Source organism: Pelodiscus sinensis, chromosome 10, assembly GCF_052426305.1.
Source record: "Pelodiscus sinensis isolate ZL-2025 chromosome 10, ASM5242630v1, whole genome shotgun sequence".
Lineage (NCBI taxonomy): Eukaryota > Metazoa > Chordata > Testudines > Trionychidae > Pelodiscus > Pelodiscus sinensis.
In genome coordinates this window covers 12,083,453-12,106,537 of record NC_143061.1, presented here as the reverse complement: position 1 = coordinate 12,106,537, position 23,085 = coordinate 12,083,453, and the positions used below count along the sequence as shown (strand labels likewise).

The 23,085-nt window shown below is 42.6% G+C and overlaps 1 protein-coding gene across 2 annotated transcripts in view; it reads left to right on the top strand.

Annotated features, from left to right (window-relative positions):
* The first annotated feature begins 2,678 nt into the window (after window positions 1-2,678).
* Window positions 2,679-23,085, top strand: part of KCNMB2 (potassium calcium-activated channel subfamily M regulatory beta subunit 2) — a 273,125-nt gene continuing 252,718 nt past the window's right edge. Inside the window, exon 1 of one of the 2 annotated variants that reach the window (XM_075938014.2) lies at window positions 2,679-2,925. In XM_075938014.2, the coding sequence (XP_075794129.1) occupies window positions 2,888-2,925 (38 nt within the window). In that variant the 5' untranslated portion in view covers window positions 2,679-2,887. The remainder of the gene's footprint in view (window positions 2,926-23,085) is intronic. The other variant, XM_075938013.2, reaches the window with a different exon arrangement.

Here is a 23,085-nt window from a genome sequence, read left to right as displayed (position 1 = left end):
TTAGTTGGCATTAGGCCTTCCAGGAGTCCTTGTACTGCAGCACATTGCAATGGTGTCCCACCCCACCACCTCCACTATCTCTTGTGGGAGGCCTGAAGATCTAGCTACGTTGGCTCTGCACAGGCCAAACATTCCACCCTAGACAAAGAAACCCTCTGCTATCAATTTTAGGCTGCATTAAGGTCCCTTTGCATAAGAGGAGCAATTATTTCAGTAGGGCTGCTCCCAGCTTCTGATACCATTACGTAAGCTGGATCCAAAACTTGTAATCAATAGAAAGACACCCCCCCCCCCCCCCCACTGACATCCATTCCAGTGGGCTTTGAATTGGCCCTATGTGGCAGAACTGAATTTCTATATTTCTTCCCATGGCTAGATAAACCATCTGTGCCTCTTTTATTATATTGTTGAACAGTCTCCAGGCTGATTCAATGATTATTGGTATTTTCATTTGCCCTTCAGCATTCTGTTAGCCCTTTTAAAGTTTACTTCTATTTAACTTCTAGGTGGTCCCATTCCCAAATGGAGCTACATATGACAGAGTTCAGTGTTAGATGAAGCTGATTTGTTCTGTGATGTATCAGGCAGCAACTTGGAAAATCCATAGCTATGCTTTCCCCTCCGTAAAACACAACTACTAGATATTGTCGTGTGTATCTGCAAGAAACAGAATTAGAAACTCATTTGCTCTTTGCTAGGTGGACAAAATTAAATATGAATCAGCACTTTGACAGCTTTTGATTGAGCTGTCAGTTGTCCAAAGAAAAGGTAAGATATTCTGTAAGTGCTGCTGGTGGTGTTTTTATTGACTTTCACATGTCATCATTTCTAGTTCAGTGACATTACTCTGCACTTTGAGAGTCCCTGCTCAGCTGAGGAATTCAGAGTTCTTTACAAACATTTCTCAATTGGTTGTGTTTTGCTGTCTACACCACAATTCAGAGTAATGAGCAACCACCTGGCACTGCTCGATTTTATAGAACAAATAAATGCACAAATACACAACAGCCTATGTATGTGGCTGCTCTGGCAGACTTCTGATGGCTTTTTGCAATGGAAGTGAGGAAGGCCCACTTAAGTACTTTCACACAGCCAGCAGCAGCGACCCCTGAAGGCTGGGACAAGAGATGGCTTAGCAGGACTCACGTAGCCACACCAAAACTAGCTGTGTAGACAGCACTTTTAAGTTGTGACCTGGCTCTGAAGCCCATTTCCCTTCTTGGGCATCAGAACCTTTGCTGTGCATTACACATACCAACCCAAGGTGCAGTTCCTGGCGACTGGAGAGTGGACGCTGTATCTTTATAACATGCAAGAACAAGAAGTCACTAGATGCCAATTATAACTTCATAATTGTGAATTGTTTTCCATGGCTGAACACTGGTACAGAAACACTTTACTAACCAAATACTTAATGTCCAGATTGGATACTAAGGATATGTCTACACATCAAAGTTATGTCGGGATAACAGAGGCATCCCGAAATAGCTACCCCGCACCTTTTGAACGCGTACACTATTCCAAAATATAGTGGGCGTGGTATTTCGCCATCCCCATAAACCTTGTTATACAAGGAATAAGGGATGGCTCAAAATAGCACTTTATTTTGAAATTTGGTGCTGTGTGGACACAGTCTATTTCGAAATAGACTCAAAATAAGTACACAATTTGCGCTGCACAAATTGTATATCTTATTTTGAGTGTAGAGTTCAGTGTATACATAGCCTAAGTGTATATGGCAATAGATAAATGACATTGGCCTCATTTAGACTGGTAAGTGACATGACTTAATTACTTTCAGTATAATTCTGCTGACTTTACCAAAGTTACTCCAGATTAATAGCTTGTGAGAAGGAGAATCAGGCTGTATGGCCTTAAAGATGAAAGATCCTACTAGAGGGTCACCAATTCTGGAAATTATCAAATATGACTCTGCCTTCAATTTTCCTCCTGAATCTGAAGTGCATGGTAAAAATGTTACTGTCATCTGAAGGAAAATTGTTTGTATTTCTTTCCAGCCATATATTAAATATCAATGCTAAATGTTTCTATATAGCAAATACACACACATACACAATGGACCCGATTCTCCTCCTACCCCAGTGTAAATTAGGAGTAGCAGCACTGGAAATAACTGGGTTTATTCCAGTGTAAAAATCAGCAAGGGAATAAACTGTGGCCCAGTGACTTTAAGCACTTCAAAAAATCCCACTGCAAGAGACATTGGGATCTTTAGAGGTGAAATCACAATCTTTCCTTCCTTATTGCAGCTGCCTTTTGGTGGTAGAAATGCTAAAGAAGCAAAATCAGCAAGGCTAGTGTTGCATATTTTCCTTGCCTGCCCATCAATCTTTTAGAAGTCAAGTCATTTACTTGCCTTAATTTCCCCTCACCTACTCTGTCCAGCAAGAAATTGTCCTGTAGATGGATATTTAAAATATTATTCTGTTTTTACTGAAGGTTTCAAATACCACATTATGGAATAATGTACCTTTAATCATTACTGCCTCCCTGATAATATGATCTTAAACCTGTCAGCTGGCTACAACCTCTAAGTAATATTTTGCTTTAATCTACTTATTTGGGTACAAAAAATAACCTTGCATCAAATAATTTATTCTGGGTGAATACGAACAGTGAAGAATCGTATCGCAAAGAATTTAATTTCCAATAGAACAACAGAGGCACAGCACTGGAAAAAGTTAGCAATGAGGAGGAGTGCTCTCTCAGTTGCTATTAGTGATGGTCTTTGGGGTGTAGCTTTCCTCCTGGGCTTCTGCGTTTGTTCTATGTATTGTTTTCCACTTCCTTCTGGCCAGGATACTTTTTATGACTAGGTGAGACAATACGGAGCCGCAGCACAGAATCTGTTCTGCTGCAAGACAAAATGAACCTCTGTTTGAAATATTCACGTGACAAATGGGGGTAAGTGGAAAAAATTAAGCTGTTTTGCATGGGAAGCGCATTAATTGAAGTTAAATGACAAATAATAAACCGCTGTTTTTCCTAACTGACCACAATATTAAAAGTTCCAACTGAGGTACAGCCCTGAAATATACCAAGGAAGGAATTACTTATAGGCCTTTGCTAAGGTCTGTTACTTAGAGGTTGTGGAGATGATAATCCTTTAAACTGGATTCAGTAGGCCTTCATGGTAGAGTTTAAATACATTTTCCCTTTTTTATCCAACTTGCAAAGAATTTCTATATTTTTCCTTCACTGTGCACACTGTGAAGGAAATAATCAGAGAGATTATCCTGGTGTTATTATCTTCTTGTATTTGGTGCATATAACAGTAGTTATATTTGCTCGGCTGTACTGAATCCTATAATAAAGACATGGTACAAAGGGCATTTTTGATATGTGCAATGAATCTCTGTAGCTAATAAAATAAGCAGCTGCTCTGTTGGAAATATCATTGTGAAGCTATAATGGTAGTATGAAGTGGTCAGCATAAATGATCCTATTTTATAATCCTATCCTGTTAATATAATTTGGTTCTATGTGCAGATAGATGTGTGTAGCTGTATTGAACTTGGAGATAAACAGAACAAGGGGCATCTGGTTATCAGAAATCTGTAAAGGAAGTACCACACAAACTTTTGCCCCAAAGATTTCCTGTCTGATAGTCTCAGTGGGGTTTTTTTTTGTTTTGTTCTGTTTTTAGATTATTTTTGTAAACTCACTCAGTTTGTCAGGTTTACTGTGATTTGCATCATTTCAGTTCAGCCAATTTTCAATTATGGCAGCAAAGAGATTCGCAGACAAACAAATCTGAATATAAGTATATGTGTATGTATTGGGGATGGGAGAATAATTAGTAGCAAATACTCTATTTCACAAATTTAACTTCTTTTCAGTTTCAATAATATCTGCAAACAGTTTAAAACTTCCCCAGATTTATTCCTGCTGTTCATCCAATTAATTCTGACAAATCCTTCTTTGCAGATTATTGTGGTACATGTGTTTTATACTCAGAATTCCACCTGTATTAGTTAGCTTTGATTGGCCACATAGCATAAATAGTATGGCCAAATAATTAGATAGGATGTTTCTACTTTCTGTCTAGATTAGCATAATGCTTAGAATCAGATTTCTTGTGTGAATACAAACATTAACACATTCACTTTCCGTGAATATTCTCCACTATTTGCTTATAATCCGGTGTTGCTGCAAATATTCCTTCTAGCAAATGTTTTCACTGGAGAATTCACCAGAAAGCAGCTACAGGTGAATGAGCACCATCAGAATTGATGAATATAAGAAATTGATAGTTCTTTGTGTCGTGTGTTCCCATTCACACTGGTGCAATGATAGGAAAGCTACTGCAAACTTATGCTGGTGTAACAAAGGGCAGAATTTTTCCCTAGTTTACTTTATTCAGCAATGTGGCCTAAGGAATATGGCCCTGGACTAGAATTCAGGAAACCTGGATTCTACTCTTTTCTCTGTCACTTCACCTCTGTGTCCTGTTTACATTCTTTCCCTTGTGTGTTTTGTCCATTTAAGTTGTAAAATCTTTGGGGCAGGGAATGTCTCTTACTATGTGTCCAGTGCCTGACACAAGAGATCCCCAGTCTCAGCTGGATGCTTTGATAATGCCAATAATAATAAATAAGGGGTAGATATTAGTCTGCCGGCTGTATTCATCCCTTAACTTGGAAAAATGCCTATTGAAGTTGATGGAAGTTTTACCTAAGGACTGCAGCAACAACAGGGGAGCCGACAGCCTCTTTGGGCCACTAGGCAAGGGAGTGAGGGTGGCTCTGTGCTCCCAGAAGGAGTGTTGCCTCAGGCAGAAAGAAGGAGCAGCACTGGGGACAGCCAGCCCTCAGCGCCACACAGAGCATGCTGCATCATGCTCCAGCGGTGATTTAAAAGGCCCAGGGCTCGGGCCGCTGCAGTAGCAGCGGTGGAGGCTGGGAGCCCCAGGTCTCTATGAATCGCTGAGCTCTGGGGAAACTGCCGTATTTGTCCCCTTCTCCCACTCCCTACATCTGAGACTGAGTATCAGCCATCAAACATGAGCTGTACATCCACCAATTTCATGGGGGGATTAAGAGGTTAAACTGTATTTAATTTGGCCAGTCCCTGTGTGAAGGGGTGAGTTAGTCTGCTCAGGGCAGCAGCCAATACTGGCATTGAACACTTGCTTTCCTTTCCATCACACATCTTTCCTCTGCCATTGATGCCTCCAATATGCCTCTAGCAACAGCTGTTTGTCTTTTCTAAATTGCGCTGAGGCAGAAGCATCATCACCCAGGCTATCAGACCTCAGTGACAGCCAAGGAAGACAGCGTAAGTGGGAAAGAGAAGTTAAATATTAGTTTAAAATGCGTCACTGTTATAACTTTGAGCCTGTGGCTTAGACAACTAAACTGTAAATTAGTCCTACCACTTCCATGCAGATAATAGCTCACTCTGACAATATGGAGCCTGATTCTGATCTCATTCACACAAGTTTTATACCATTGTATTTCCACTGACCTCAGTGGAGTTACTCTTGTAAAATAGATTGGAATCAAGCCCACAGTCTATATAAAAGATAAAGGGTCTGATCGCTCTCACACACAAGCATCAAACAGGAGTAGCTCTACTGAAGTTAACAAAGTTACGGCTCTATAAATGAGAGCAGAACTGGACCCTTTGGCTTCTTCTTTTTCCTTTTTTCCTCTTTTCCTGGTAAGAGCTGTGGCAGCAGCATGGAAAGTAGGAAGGATCAGACCTCCTTTTCCTCCATTACAGGTTCCAGATTCTCCTAGGGTTTTCTCAGGCCTGCTGGCACATATAATTCCTACAGAGAGTCCTGGATCAACTTCAGGACCTCCTCACAGTGGGACATGCCTAAGGTTCCAAAGGATGCCTCTCAGGTAGCATCCTCATCAGGTGCTCCCCTTGATGTGGAGGAGTAGCAGTTCTACTTTGAGACTCCCAGGGTATGTCTACACTACCCTCCTAATTCGAACTAGGAGGGTAATGTAGGCATACCACACTTGCAAATGAAGCCCGGGATTTGAATTTCCCGGGCTTCATTTGCATGAAGCCAGCTGGCGCCATTTTTAAATGCCGGCAGTTCGAACCCCGTGCCGCGCGGCTACCTTCGGCACGGAGTAGCTAGTTCGGATTAGGCTTCCTAATCTGAACTAGCTGTACTCCTCGTGGAAGCCTAATCCGAACTAGCTACTCCGTGCCGCGTGTAGCCGCGCGGCACGGGGTTCGAACTGCCGGCATTTAAAAATGGCGCTGGCCGGCTTCATACAAATGAAGCCCAGGAAATTCAAATCCCGGGCTTCATTTGCAAGTGCGATATGCCTACATTACCCTCCTAGTTCGAAATAGCAGTGTGCCTTGTTTTTAAAGTTACAGACTAACACGGCTTCCCCCTCTGAAACCTGTCTCAGACTATAAGCCCAACCATCCTGCAGAGAAATCTCATTTCCAGTGCTTATACCTGTGCTCTCATTCTTTCAATCATTACCCAAAGCCCATGACACCATTGGTGAGGATGGGAACATAGATCAACTTGTAAACTAAGCGCTTTGTCCAAGAACTCACCACCTGGTTCACCACCATGGATCAGTACAGTGCCAATGTCACTGCCACCACCACGCCAATCCACCAGTCAATCTCATGCCCCCTCTGACCATCATTCATGGGCAAGACCCTTATATACTTGAACTCTTCTATTAAGAGCAACTGTCCCCCCCCCCTTTCCCTAAAGAGAACAGTCCCCTTTCTTCTGGCAGAGGACCATGACTTCCAATTTAGAAGTGCTGATTCCCATCCAGTTTCTTTTCTTCTACATTTTCAATTGGAGTAAATGTCTCAGATTTCCACTATTACAAAAGTCTACCATGACTATATTCATGGTTGCACTGTTCTCTTACGTTCTCCACCTGAGCTATCAACAATCCAGCCATATTTTTATAGTAAAATGGAGAAAATGTACACCCAGGATTACAAAACAAAATGTACCTGCTTGTTAGATGGTATCTATGCAGAAGGCTACACAAAACCAAAATATAACCACTTGTAAAATAACGGTCCTTTAAAACTTAGCAGGAAACAATGAGGAACAAACAGTGCAGCCATCTGGAAAAAAAATTACTAGATGTACACACAAGGATAATGATAATATTAATATTTTAAACTGTTTTCATCTGAATATGCCACCTGAGACTATTTAACTGGTCAGCATGAAAACAACAAAGTGGGTTATAAAAGTCAGGAGGGAAATAAGAATAGAAAATAACTTAAAAGGGAAGAAATTAATCAAACAATAAAAACAGCATCTGAAGTAGTATAGAGAAATCTACCTTCAATTCCCCATGAATTTGATAACCCTCCATCTCATGTAATTGTCTAATAATCTATCACAGTTACTTGACAACTGTTTTTAGGTTATTTTCCAAACGTATTTGAAAATTATGTAGAGGTTTTTCCCCTTTCCCTCAATAAATCATTGAAAAAGCACCATGCTTTTTTATGTCTATGTTGTAAAATGTCCTTTGCATGATGTCAAACATGTTGATACATGCCATGTCACACATTACTGTCTCTCCACCTGATGTGTGTCAAAGCAACATTTTCAAAGGCATGTATCTTTGAACAGAAAATGAGTGTTTAACAAAGAAAGTATTTCAAGAGTTATTTTAGTAAAGTATCTCCTCATTTGGCCTCCTGCCTCCTAGACTGTGTGCACAGGAGTTGAGACAAAGTGATTATTACCTCTATATTGCAATCACCGTGCATGGTGCTGAGTAGGCAAGTAATAAGAACAGGTGATATTTCCTGTATTCCTTGCCTATGCAAAGCATAGCTATGTAAAGATTATGGTTTTTATCTCAGAAACTCTGCTAGTATATACTAGGATAGATTCAATTAACCTGATTCTCAAGTTAAGGCCATGAATATGTAAATTAGCCTGAATATCAATGAGAATCAGCCCCACTGACTTTAATGGAGCTGTGCTAATTTACACCAACAGGAATCCAGCCAATTACCATGTATCCATTCCACCCCTCCTTCTCTTCATTGTATCCCTCTTGTTAAGTGCAGCTCCTCTGTGCATATCAGGAGGGATCCTTAAGATGCACATAATTTTTATCTATAGTAAAATTCTGTTATTGCATCACAGACACCATGAGGAGTAAGTTGCTGCTCCAAAGTAAATGATATGGCACTCAGAGCAAAGGCATTTCTAGTGCAATAGGGATTCCTGCCTAGAGTTCTAAATGTGCCTTTATCTTACATTTCTATCCTAAATATGCTGCTGCTGTTAGGGTATTTAGGAGTTCAGGTATTTTGACTTGGATTCAGAAATGTTTGTTGTCTCGCTGAGCAAAAGAGCAACGTGATTTGATACTCAGCAGAAACTGTGCTGCATACCTGTGTCTATTCATCTATGATTTGGAGCTTGTGGGGATTTTTTTTTGATGAAACATTTTTTTCTTCAGAAAATGCGGACTCGTTGCAATTGAAGCTTTTCATGGGACAGGGTCAGTTTCGACCAATTTTCAGTTCAGAAACTTTTTTGGGAAAAAAGATTTGAAATTGTCAAAATGAAACCTTTTGACATTCTTGAAACAAAATATTATTTATTTTTCAGAATGTTCAAAATGACTTTTCATTTCAAAAGATACTCTGATTATAGTTGTAGGGGGATTACAAATTTACATTTTTAATGGTTGAAAACTAAAGAGAGCATTCTGATTGACCCCAAATATGTTTTTAAAATTTTTTATTTTGGTGAAACTTTTCATCCTCTTTCAGAACAGGAACATTTTTCAATGTCACAAAAATTTTTAAGGAACGGGAACATCTATTTCCTGCCCATCTCTTCTGATATTGACTAGTTTGAAGGCTTGGGGGGGGGGTGTTTAGACTTATAGCACTTAATCGTTTCGTACCAAATGAATCAATACATTCCTGAGTGATTTTAATTTGCAGAAAACTGTTTTTTACTATATTCAATAGGTGGCAGCACTTCATGCACAACTAACTAAAGGAACTGTAAACAGAAAGTCAAACAATACAGATGATCCACAAGTCAGTCAGTCACTGGAGACAGTTACATCAAACCCTAGTTTAATGTGTTGTGGCACTGGGGTTTTTGAAGTACCAAAGCCTGAGTCCATAGAAATGTGATCAGTGACAAAACACAACGTGTTTGGAACAAAGATAAAACTGTAATGCTGGAGAAAGGGGAAGCAGGTCTACTCTTTGCTAGTTGGAGTTGGATGTGCCCTGCTTCAAACTGATATCTTTAAATGAAATCTAAAATCTTTTGTTTTATTTTCATTTAAAACATTGTTTTATCTGAACCAGGGTTTCTTTTATTTTAAACTGTTGGTTTGAAATGATAATCCTTTGAAGTGATTCAAAACATCCCATGGAAAACAAAATGTTTGTCAATAGAAAGTTTTCAAACAGTTTATCAAACAAAAGTTTCTTGGCATGAAATTTTTTTATTTTCTAACCAGTTCAAATTTGGATGTAAAGACTCTTATCTAGGATATTGCTGGGTGCTTAACAAATGCCAGAGGGCCTATAAAGTACCTATGTTACCATGACCTAGTGCCATTTTACCCAAAATATGAGTGCTATGTGAAAATATTGGCTGGGGGAAATGGAAATAGATAGATGTCTCTGTTGTTCTTCTGTCTCAGTTCCACTCAGACAAAAATATCTCTAGCTGTTATGAATAGAGAAAAAAATTCAAAGCATAGTGAATGTGAACAATTCAGAGATTTCTGCCTCAGACTGAAGAGAGCTTGAAACAGTAGCTCTGAGGTGAGCAGATTTACTGATGTGAATCATTGCTATCTCCGATCGCAATGATATTTTAAATGTCAGCATTGTAGACTATTTCACTTTTCATTGAAACATAAGGAAGGAGGGAGATGTATTGTTTTGTCATATTCTAACTGAGGCCAGGTCTACACTGCAGGCAAGAAGGTCAGCTTAAGGTATGCAACTTGAGCTATGTAAATAATGTAGTTGGAGTTGATGTACCTTAAGCCGAGATTGGCGACGTCTCCACATTGGAAGGTCAACGGAAGAAACACTCCATCAACTTCCCTTACTCTTCACAACAATGAGGAGTACCGGTGCCAATGAAGACATCCTCAGTATTTGATTTAATGGGTCTTTATTAGACTTACTAAATCAAACTCCAGAAGATTGATTGCTAAAGCGTCGATCCTCCAATAAGAGGACATTTGGTACTGAATGAAAAAAAGCTTCCTTTTGTTTGGTTTAAACCAGCAGTCCATTCATTTGACTTGGGACCCCTAGTTCTTATATTGTGGGAATAAGCAATGGGTTTGGGAGTGTGAACGCTTCACTTATAAATTTGAACTAAGGGGGGTTATTTCAAAATAACAAGCTAGTGTAGACCAGGGATTAGAGAGATGGATTAAACTACTGCAATGGCTATGCCTCTGTAGCATTTGAAGTGCAGATATACCCTAAATCTCACTGATTTTCAGTACCTTACAACTCTTTTGAAAATGTCACACTTTGTGCATTTGACAACATTTTGATTATAGTTATTTTCATACCTTTTCATTCTCTGATAGTTGTGTGTGTCCATCACTCCACAGAAGAGAGTAAACCGCATTTTTAAAAACAGGAGATTCTCACCAAAAAGCCACAAAAGATTGGAGGCAGATGCAGTACTAGACACTATTTTGAATCAGAATTCGATGGATATTTTCCATCAACATGTTGGGGAGAATGGGGTTGCTGTTCAGCTAAAACGAAATATAAGAACCAATTTCAATTTTTTCTTGAAAATTGAAAACTAAAATTTTTAGGGTAAACTGAAAACCTAACACAACATTTTCAGGTATATTTTGTTCTGTTCTGTTTTGTTTTTGTTTTTTTAATTTTTGTGATGAAAACCTGAAACTTTTTCATGAGAAAGAAGAAATCATTTCCTGGCCAAGTTTCCTTTTAGCGCTAAAAAACCTACAGTTAATTTTTATTTGTTAAGTTCCAGGTATCCCTTTAAACTTTCTGAGATCATTCACAGAAGGAAATTAATTTTAAGGGTGATGCTTATTCAAAGGGGAAGAGAAAGAACACTCTTGGCCACGTTTTCATAAATGCTCAGTGCCTACAAACAGACATTTCCAGATTTTTAAAAGCACTCAGTTCCTATTTAAGCCATAAAGTAAGTAGTTTTCAAAGTCTGGTCACTACATGGGGTGCTGAAGTCATCTGAAAATCTGGCCTTAATTTCCAGGCTGAGTTCTTGAAAATATGTCCTGGGTGCTTTTAAGAATCTGCCCCTGGGTGGTTTATGTGACCAGTCACAAAAGAACGACGCCCCTTGAATTTCAATTTTGAAGTACTCAGATACAAAGTAACTTCATGACAAAGTTAATTGAATAATTTCAATTAGTGAACAAGTTTGAGAAAACTGCTTTGTTTGTGGACTCCATGAACAGAGGCGCAAGATTATTCATTATAAATAATGTGCACATCTCTAGCTTTTGCCCTCTCTCCCACACAAAATGCTCTGAGCATAGTTGAAGTCCTGACTAATGCTAGGGCTTATACCTTTCGATTTTGTGTTTGTTTTCTGAACAGAGTAGGTTTCAGTTTCACTGAATCCCTACTGCACATGCATTAAGTGCTTTGTAGAGTTCAATTAAAATAATGAGAATCTTGAGGATAGATATGGCAGGCAGTGTATCACCAAGAAAATCTTCTTGACAATGTGCCAATATTTGAGCAAAAATGGTCAAGGCCTCCTTTCGTGTGAAAGACCTTTCATCTTTCCCCAGAAGTCTGTCTGCAGACTTACAATTCTCCCCATACTCATATCAGACTGACAGTTGTTCTCACTCTCTCTGCTAACATTAATACAAAGGTTTCCATTATTTCACTGTATATTTTATCAGACCCAGGTGCCTGTCTTCCTGATGTCCTTTTAAAAAATTCCTAAAGGCTGTTTATTGTTTGAGTAAAAATGAGCTGGAACCAAGACACCCCCCCCAGATACGAACACACCCAAATCCACCTTTGCTTGTTGTGCCATTGATTCATTGCTAGTAGAGAAAAGTAAGCAAATTACATCCCAACAGCAGTGATGATTCACAATATCATTAGCAAAATCTTCTTCCCCATTCTGCTCTCACAAGCAAACGGTATTTTCTTATACTGCTACAACAAAGGTTGCGGTCATCTGAGGATCTCTCATTAGCTATTCTTTAATTAGAAGGGAGGAGCGTGTGAGGCCAGAGTCTGGAATGCAGGATATCCCTGCTGGTCTGACAGAACCCAAGTCTGTTCCTTGGTTCTTTTCTCCCAGGTCTTTGCCTGAGGAGCATGTGTGTGGCTGGCATGGAATTCATTCGGAGAGGCAAGTATTTCTGTTCACTCACAAGATGTCAGATATTTTAAAATAAGATCCAAATACTCAAAGAAAAGAGAGCTGTGGGGCCTTTGTCACCCAATTTCATGCATAAATGATGGTTTGTGAGCACAAACATTGTAATTAAACACATAACATTAAAGGCTACTTTTTGAAGTTTTTCTCTGAGCACATGATAATAAGTTTCACGTGCTGGCAAAGAGCCGTGTGCTGATAGCATATGAAATCTCCCCCTAGATCAAGGGTGGAAAATAATTTTGGTAGAGGACCACTCCAAGATTTTGGAAAGTGGTCAAGGACCATACTTTTCAGTGGAGGAGGTGCAGGGTTTAGGATGGTGTATAATGGTGCATGGGGTAAGGGACTGGGGTACAGGAGATGGTGTGATGTTTGAGAGGGAGTTTGGGTGAAGGAGGGGGTGTGACCTGGGGCAGAGGATACAGGTGCAGTGTCTGGGAGGGGATCTGGGAGCAGGAGAGGATTCTGGCCTGGGGAAGGACTGTAGGAGGGGGTACAGGGTCTGGGAGGGAGTTGTGACCTGGGGAAGGGGGGTGCACAGGGTTTGGATGGTGACCTGGGGGAGGGAGTTGGGATATGGGAGGGGCAGGAATGCCAGAGCCAGGCTCTGTCTGGGAGATGCTTACCTAAGCATCTCCCAGCCAGCAGCCCTGCAGCACCCCCAAAGCAGCCTGGACTCCCTACCCGCTGCAGCCCCAGATTGCTTAAAATTGAAGGCTGCTCTCTCCATGTGGCTTTCAGCTCCAGGAGGGGGAAAGGCTTGCACTGCTCCCGTCCCCCCAGGCCAATTTCTCAGCTCTTATTGGCTGGAGGGGGGAGATCACACAAAGCCTCCCCCTCCCTCCAGGGCAGAAAGGCACATGGAGCAGTCCTCCCCTTAAATCAGCAGCTGCTGCATGCCTGAGGGTCCAGTAGGGTGTCTGCCGGCTGGATCTGGTGGCTAGGTGGGCTGAATCCAGCCCTCAGGAGGTATCTTGCCCACCCCTGCCCTATATTATCTCCTGTGTAGTGTAGCTAACAGCTGCCAGTTTGAAGGTTGTCAGGCTACACATCATAGGCATGGGAAGTACAGGTGTGGGAGGTGATGCAGGTTTTCCACCTAGCTTCCCTCAACCCAGGGGCCAGCCCCACCTCTTCCTCCACCAGTTCCATGTCCTGGCCTCCAAGCAGCCTTTCTGGGGTCCTGCTGGCTCCAGGTGCCCCCCGGCTTTGGCACCCCTTGGGATCTTTCTACCTACTGCCCCTGTGGGCTCTGCACTCTCCTATTTGTGAGGTTCAAGCTACTGACCCCAGAAGTTATGCTGCCGATTGGGGTCCTGCCACTGGGCCGGGACTCCGCAGCTGCCTCCAGCTGTGGCTGGGTTGCCAATTCTCCCAGACCGGATGAAGCAGATGCCCATCTGTGGCATTAGCATCCAGTTCATTCAGTCTGGGAAAGTTGGCACCCTGGGTGTGACTCTGGGGCAGGGAGGGCACCATTCAGTACTCCTACCCTAAAAATTGGTCCAGCACCACTGCTACACATAAGCCACACTTCCAATTTGTTTTCAAAGGTAAGGAAGGCTGGTCTTACAGTTAAGACACTGGCCTATTAATAGACCATGTGACCTTGAGCTAGCTAGTTCCCCGTGTGTGTGAAAAATATAAATGTAGTGCCCAGGTGTCCTGAAACTAGGGACTTTGGCTGTGAGCTGGAGTCCTGTTAAACAACTATTAATTATTAGGGTAAGAGAGCATCCCTGCTGATATCACTGTGAGGCACTCTACAAGTTTGTTTCAGGCCACTTCCACAAGCCAAATACACAGAGAAGGGTTGGAACTTAACTTCATTCACAAGTTTAGTTCTTATGTAAATGGTATGAACAGGGACATCAGCTGGCTTGTACACCACCTTCCACATCCTAATGACTTCAACCAACCAACCAAACAATGGAGGTGCTAATTGTTCTTATCAGCCTCTTGTACCATCTACTCACTGTCTCTCTTTTTTTCCCTCTCCTCCTCTTTTTCTCTTTTTTTCCTCCTCCCTCTCTCCCTCCCTCCCCCCTTCCCTTTTTTATTCTTGGAGCTGGACTTCTAATACTCCAGGCATCTGAAGAAGTGGGTTGTGCCCACGAAAGCTCATGATACCATCTGCATGTTTTGTTAGTCTTTAAGGTGCTGCTAGACTATTTGTTGTTTTTTAAGTTTTTCCTGTTACAGACTAACTCGGCTACCCCTCTGACGCTTACAAACACATAGTCAGACAGTCTGTTCCCCAAAGAGTTTACAATCTGTCTAGACAAAATAGGTTGGAAGAAAGGAAGAGTACTATCCCCAGTGTTATACTGTTACTTATTCATTGTAAAGGCTTCACATGACAGATAACTTGCACTTGAACCAATTGACTTTAGCAGAAAGGATGGTTTATGTACTTTTGACCCACCATGGACGCCAGATGATAAAAGTACTCGGGGATGCGTAATAAATAGGAAATTTGCCTTTGGTTCTTTGTAGGATTTTGAAAGGCTCACTCATCTGGTTTTTTTCTTGCTATTGTACCAATGCAGTTAGTATTTAGATTCAATGGTAAGATTTTGTGAGGGTGTGCCTCGACTACAGGGTTCTATACCTGTGTCTACACTACCGCTGCGTTCTGTCAACAATAGGTCGACAGAACGTGGCAGTTTGTCGACGGCGGTAAACCTCATTCTACGAGGAATAACGCCTTTTTTCTATAGTACTCTGTTGAAAAAAGGCACTATTGCATGGAAACTGCTTTTTCGAAAGAGAACATTTAGACTCTCTTTTGAAAAAGCGGCTTGCTTTGTCCACAGTACAGGTTGTAGTCTAGATGTTCTTTTTCGACAGAGGCTTTGTTGACATGGGTATGTGTATGCAGTCTAGACATACTCTGAGTTACTATTAAATTGTTGGGTGATTCTCTGAACCCCTGGAATGCCATATTGGGTGTGTTCGCTGGAGTCCACGGTACTTCAGACAAAACTTCTCATTTCCTGTGAAAATCAGTAGTGGACTGGTACAGAATAAATAAATAACCCCCCCTGAACCTTCACCCTTTTCTAGACCCAAGCCATGGGTATAGGAACAGCCTGATCCGGTGGAAAGCTGATGGGCCTGATACTCTGGAGCAGTGTTCTGTGTAAGCTGAGCACTTGGGCAGCCACCCAGGAGAGATTCAAAAGCCCCCCCACTGATCAACAGAGTGCCCACAGCAAGGAGCATGTGTTTCTACTTGTGGTGCACATCCACACATGCCTTAGGGCACATAACAAAATTTATTCCACACCCAGATGGAAAAAATTAGAGAGACCACTGTTCTGGCCCCTGCTGACCTATTATGAGCAACTAGCTGATTTTGTGTTTTCCGCCCAACTTTTGCCTGTTTTGTTATAAAGCCTGTACATTTTCTGTGACTGATACTGAATGTTACTATGTATTTGCACAGCACATAGTAAAATGGGGCTCTCAACCTAAAGGATCTACTGTAATATAAAAGAGGCTATAAATAGAGCCCTGAAAAATCCGTAGATACTTCATAGCCGTGAGTATTCACAACCATGGATGTGGATGCAGATATTCGCAGATCATTTTTGCAGATGTGGATACCAATTTTGTATCCATGTAGGGCTCTAGCTATAAAGATTGAGAAAAATATTCAAAACAATTTGCTGTTTTAAAATCCCTTTGCAGTTCTAGTTTCTGGTCAGGAAAATGAGCTGAGAAACCACTGCAAACCCAGTTCACAGACTCTGAATGTTCCAATAAACATCTTTTTGTTGATTCGCCCTGCTCCTCCACTCTGAACTACTGATGTTCAATCCATCCGTCGTTAGAGAGAAGTCTATCACATTTAGATACATATGGAAAATGGCCATAGAGCCGAACATGTGTCACTTTGATGGTTGTATACGAAGGCCCTTAGGGCAGAAAAGGGATTAATGATGCCAATTTGAAGCCCCAAGTGCATCATTTTAGAGCAGAGTTTGCTATGATAGCATATTTCTACCTTTAGTTTTCACTTTGTTCTTAGAAACCAACTGTTCATTTATATCCTGCAAGGAAGCTCCAAGGAAGATGGATGGATTATCATACTTTTAGGAGAAAGGAAATTGTGCACCTCTGTTTTAAAGAAAAGGTTGAATCTCATCCAATAGCCCCCCAAATGTATATCCCTCAGTAGCCTCTCTCTCACCATTAGTTCAGAAAACCGCATTTCATTTATAGCTATATCACTGCAGTGATCCATATAGCTTGGGCTTTATTTCTACTGTGATGTTCTAACACTAATTTGCAGGAGTGGAAGGCAATTTGCTATCCTACCCAATTACTTTTGTCCTTGGATAAAGAAGACTGCGAAGACTGTGCCTCTGGTTAATTGGAAACACCAGAATGATCTCCCTGATGCTCTGTATATTTCTCTATGAAGTATAGTACTAAGGATGTTGTTAACATTCAATTTAACTTGCTCCGATTTAAAACAAAGGTGCGACGCTGAAATCTAAGCTCGATGCTTCTTGGAACTGTTTTGATGTTGTGTTTTGAAAGGTGTCAAAAGATAATCTATGAGTTTTTATCAGGGATATGAACATCCAAATAATGACTTCTAGATGTGTATATAACTAAGCTGCAGAACCTTTTCCGGGATTTTCCTTTGCTACTGGGTACTGACATTACACAATATTCCATCCAGTTGGGCATCATGGCATGCAAAGAGTGTGCCCTGAGAATATGAAGGGTAAATATGAACTGTGAGCAAAAATACTTCTGCTATTACTCTATAAACTGGCCTTTCAACTTCTGTCTTTACCTACTTTTAAGAGATCAGCCAGAGACCCCATGTTGTTAAGGTCACTACAAAAGCCCACTCAGCTATTGCTACCACATTCACTCCTTCCCAAGGAAGGGCGGTTTGGGGAGTAAGGCCCAGGAGTGAGACTGAGTTCAATTCCTGACTCAGATCTCCTGCACTTAGGACTGGATGCTGATACTCTTATTTGTGGTGCATTGCACCGAATGCTGGGACTATCTCTATTGATGCCCATCGCTACTGCCAGATAAATCAGCTCCAGATAAGCGGTTTTATGGGGGTGTGGTGTGGCTTTGTTCTGTATATATGTCAATGCACACAAGTAATACAGTGACAGACGCTCTCTAAGAAACTGCAGAGTCCTTGAGAGAAGAAAGTGAGACCATCCGAAGCGAAGGGCAACCTTAGAAAGGGCCCTTCTTCTCTTGACAAGGAGGGCTATCCTCAAAGCATCGTGCCTGACATGAGTGCAGGTGAAGCAGCTCTGTCAAATAATGATCAGCAGTGGGGACAGACCTTGGGAACTGCCGCTGGTTCTGCCAAGGTTTGAAACAATCATGGTGCCCGTCACATTCCAGGAGAACCAATAAACAATGCATCCTGTGCTGCTGTGAATCTCATCGCATGTCCTGCGGCAAACAGCCTTGCAGTCAGCGCTAGGCCAAAGCAGTCAAGGAGTATCTGCCAACATTTCGTTGGTTCACAAATGGGTCGAGCACAAGCGTGATTTGCAGGGGACAAATAAAATGATTAGAATGGAACAACCAGCTCCTGGTGGAGTCACCTTCAGACTAGACAGGCACATTCCTAACTAATCTGATGATCTCCTTTTCCAGCACGCTGATCACTACAATATCTATGTATTGTCATGGCCATTCATCACACACGCACCAGTTTCTCATTTGAATGCTGCCAGCAATCTTGTGACTAGCACAGACTCCCTCCCTTGTTCTCCTTCCACATCTTGTTCTACAGTTGCTGCTAGCAAAGAGAGGGAAAGTGGCCATCTTGTTAACAGAACTGGCAACATAATCCTTGCTGGACCTTCCCCTTTCCCTCCTCTCTGCTGCTCCTCTTTCTGGTAAATGGCCTATAAATGTAATGTCCCGTCAGGCAAAAATATAGTTCCCTTATTAGCAGGCCACGACTCTTTCAGTATCCTTAACACTGTGACAGGGCAGGTTAAAGGGCTTGATGGAAGGGGATAGAGGCAGCTTTAAAATAAAAAAAACAGCAATGGCCCTGGCTACTCAGGGGGCAGCTGAGATAAGGCTGCTATAAATCAAATAAGGGCCAGGTGAGCTAATTTCTGGTTGCCACCGGTCCTCTTTAAAAACCTTCCTTGTAAGGGAAGGTAGAGGAGAGTGGAGAAGGAGTTTGGAGAAGCAGAAACAACTGATAAGAAGACTCAGAGGAGCTGAACAGAACAACATGAGCACTGCCAAAGGCTGCAGGGAGAGGTGAGGGGCTCTGACAGGGCGTGTTTGGAGGCTCCCTTCCCCCCAGGTGGCCAGAAACTTCAGCCAGTGGCTGGGGACTGTTTACTCAGCCCCAACTGGCCGGGGGCATTGGTCCCAACACCTCTTTGTTTTGCCAAGGGACAGAAGGCCAAATGCTGAGAAAAGGCAAGTGGAACTTGTACACTGTGGGATAGTGTGCAGGACAGGGTTCTGGGACCCAGGTGTGGGACTGACCCTGCCACAACACCCAGACACTTAGGCTGCTTTTGCACAAAATCTTGCCGCCTGTCTACACTGGCCGCGAGTATTTGCGCAAGAACACTGACTTTGTAATGTACAAAATCAGTGGTTCTTGCGCAAATACTCTGACGCTCCCGCTCAGGGATAAAACCTCTTGCGCAAGTATTTTTGAGCAAGAGGGCCAGTGTAGACAGCCACATTAATTTCTTACACAAGAAAGCCTGATGGCTAAAATGGCCATCAGAGCTTTCTTGCACAAGAGAGCATCTACACTGGCCTGGATGCCTTTGCACAAGACGCTCTCTTGCACAAATACTTTTAACAGAAAAACTTTTCCGTTAAAAGTATTTGCGCAACATCATGCCAGTCTAGACGCAGCCATACTGTCCCTATTTAGCAGAATTGTGGGTGCCACCAACAGAGTTAGACACCTCCGTGCCATACACAACTCCCCTTTGATCTACAGGAGTGGCTCTATGAGCTGTATGAGATGGTAGCTGTCTGCTATCCTCTAGGCCATGGGTTCCTAAACGGGAGGCGTGCCTCTCCCGGGGGGCCGTAAAGAAATTCCAGGGGGGGGCGAGGTAACCCAGACCCCTTCTCCCCCATTAATCGCTCCCCCAAGTTGTGCTGCTATTTTTGGGTTTTGGCCCCATCAGTTCCTTTTTTGTTGTTGTTGTTGTTGCTCGACAAGTTTTCTGCTTTGGAGGGGGGGGGGTCCTGAGGGTTTCTCAAAAATCAAAAAGGCGGCATGATGCCGAAAAGTTTGGGAACCACTGCTCTAAGCAAACCAACCAGTAAAGAGAACATGTCAGACCCTTTAAAAGTGTAGGGAATACAGATGACATCACTTGGAAGACAGAGCCACCTCTGAGACTTCCATGACAAAGACAGCTGTGTAAAATATAGGAAGAGGAAATCCATGCTGAAAAACTGTCCAGATCTTTGGCATCTTGGGAATCATCACCCCTAATCATTAAGTTCTCTCCTCTCCCGTCTGGCACATAGCAAGATGGTAGCTGGGAGAAAGCAGGGAGCAACACAGTCTGCAGAGGCAAACGGAGCCATAGATTCCACTTCCGAATGTGAAACAATGGGGATTCTCTGTGACATGCAATCCTGCTGGACTCCAGATGCCACGCTAAACCAATGAGACTTGGCAGGCAGGCAGGGATACTGGCAAAGCACCGAGCGGCAGCTGCCTTTTGTCACCACTGGGACTTTTGTGGGAAATGAAATAAAATTTAAAACATCTCCCTCCCTCCTTGTCTTTTGCTAATACAACTTAGAAGTGATTTTAAAAAACTCGGTTTCAGAAAACTGGATCACTTTTTCAATTACTCAGGCTGACATACTAATTTGTGACTTGCCATGTCTGATGGATTAGGTCAGTCAGATTGCGGTAGATTATAAATTTCACGTAATAGAGCATTAATAATGTAATTAGAGAGGAGGCAAACTGGCACTGATTGATATGCCTGGAAAACTGGATCACTAAAAAGTTTCAGCATCCAGAATCTTCCAACTCTTGTTTCTCTCTCGTGGATGCACGTGTCCTGGTGTCTCAACATATGTCTCTCCCCCAGTATATAATATTGTGGAGGCTGGGTTACACCAGGGGTGGACAAGATACAACCTGTGGGCCAGATCTGGCCCACCAAGTCTTTGAATCTGGTTGGTGCCCGTCCTGCTGGGTCCCTCAATCAGGTTTCCTGTCTGCTGCAAACCCAGACCACTCAAAGCCCCTGGCTGCTCCATGAGTCTCTCTGCTCTGGGGTGGTGGTGGGGGGAAAGACCAGTGGGTTCCAGCCACTGGAGGTATGTCTACACTGCAGAGGTTTTTTTGGAAAAACTTCATTTAGGTCCACACTGCAATCGCGTTCTTTCAAAAACAATTGAAAGAACAGAGGGGTTTTTCCAGCGATGGTAATCCTCCTTCTATGAGGAAGAAGCCTTTTTGAGAAAGAGCTCCTTTGGAAGAAGGCATGTGTGGACAGGGAAGAGGAAGTTCTTTCACAAGAAGAGGAAAGAGGAAAAAGCACAGGTGCCCTGGTGGCCATTCCGTCCATAGCAATCACAGCTTACATGCGAGATAGCGTCCATTCAGTGTGGATTCTCTCTTTCGAAAAAGCAGATCACTTTTTCGATGTGCTTTGGCAGTGTGAACGATCTCTTTCAGAAAAACTTCTTCCGAAAGAAGCCTGCAGTCTAGACGAAGCCCCAGGTCACAACTCCATCCAAGAGTCTGCATCCCCTTCTATATCCTTCCCTCAGGCCAGAATCCTTTCCTGCACCCATACCCCCTCCTGGACTCTGCCCCCAATCCTTTGCCCCAAAGCAAAACCTCCTCCTTCACTCGAACTCCCTCTCAGACCCCACACCTTCTCTTGCACTCCAAACCTCTACCCAAAGTTCCCTTCTGCACCTAACATATGTCCCAGATCCTATGCACTCTCCACAGAAAAGTGTGGCCCTTGACCACTTACTAAAATCTTGGAGTGACCCCCTCATAAAAAATTACTGCCCACCCCTGGGTTACACCAATGACTTTTTTCCTTATCTCTCTCCCTGTTTGCAAAGTAAAGCCAATCTCATTGTATAGAGGCTTCCCTAAGACTTAATGTATTAAATTTTAAGTATTTTACGTGCCTAATTGTATTTAATATTTTAAAGAGCTTTGGGGAATCTGCTGTTACAGAAACGGTTCTATAGAAAATTAATGTATAAAAGGGCATGGCCAGCACATTGGACTGGAACTCAGAGTCTTAATTCAGTTTTGTCATGGACTTCCCAAGAGACCTTGGTCAAGTCTGCTTTCTTTCTCTTAGGGTATGTCTACACTACCACTCTAGTTCGAACTAGGGTGGTTAATGTAGGCAACCGAAGTTGCAAATGAAGCCCGGGATTTAAATATCCCGGGCTTCATTTGCATCTTGCCGGGCGTCGCCATTTTTAAAGCCCCGGTAGTTCGGACTTCGTGCCCGTGGCTACACGCGGCACGGAGTAGGTAGTTCGAATTAGGCTTTCTAATTCGAACTACCGTTACTCCTCGTTCCAGAAAGCCTAATTCGAACTACCTACTCCATGCCGCGTGTAGCCGCGGGCACGGTGTCCGAACTACCGGGGCTTTAAAAATGGCGGCGCCCGGCAAGATGCAAATGAAGCCCGGGATATTTAAATCCCGGGCTTCATTTGCGACTTCGGTTGCCTACATTAACCACCCTAGTTCGAACTAGGGTGGTAGTGTAGACATACCCTTACTGCTTTGGTTCTCGATGCATGCCATTGGATTAATGATACTTCCCTACCCCAAAGGGGTTTGGTGTGGAGGAATTCATTAATGTTTGTGAGGTCCTCAGACTCTCCAGAGACCGGGAGCTACATTAGCGGACAGAAAATATTGTATTTTATTGTTAAGCTGGGCTGAGTAAGCAATGCCTGATATTATCATTCAATGCCCAGTCAGCATGTTTTCTGCATTCCTGTGTTTCGTTAAGCAATCTGGTTCACGGACATGAATGCTATGCTGTAAGTAGCTCTACCTCCAAATGCTACCACCCTGATTTTGATCTCACTTGCCCCACTGATTTCAGCAAAGTTACTCATGATATAGGACTAGATTGACCCATAAGACCCAGGTCGCCATCTGACCTACAAGAACAGTAATATCTAAACTGTATCTTCTGATGCGCTCAGTACTTCGAAGGTACAGACACGTTTTTTCTCTCTTATCTTGTTCTGCCCAGAAAAGCAGCATTAAAACATTTCAAAGGGAAGACTGGGCACGCTTTAACACTGGTTCCCACCGAATTTTTTTTAAGGAGTATGCAGAATTACAACACGTGCAGTTAGCAAGTAGTGAGTGTAGCAATAGCCACTGTCCTACCCACCTTCTGGCCACCAGCTGCTGTTCTTCTGCAATCTTATCTACTGTGCTTATTTAAAATGGTGCCCAAAATTCTCTGCTTTGTTTCTTTCAATGTTTTCCCAAGGGATCGTTCTTTTCCAGTGGCTCAGCTGTGTTCTAGCTTTCAAACACGGTTGAGAGGCTCCTGCTTGTATGCAATTTATGGGCCCTGCGATGGACTCTCTTCCTGGAACTCCATATGGTCCTTGTTATGGAGAAGGTCATCCATCACAATTGTCCCTTCTGGCCTCAGAATTTGATGTGCATG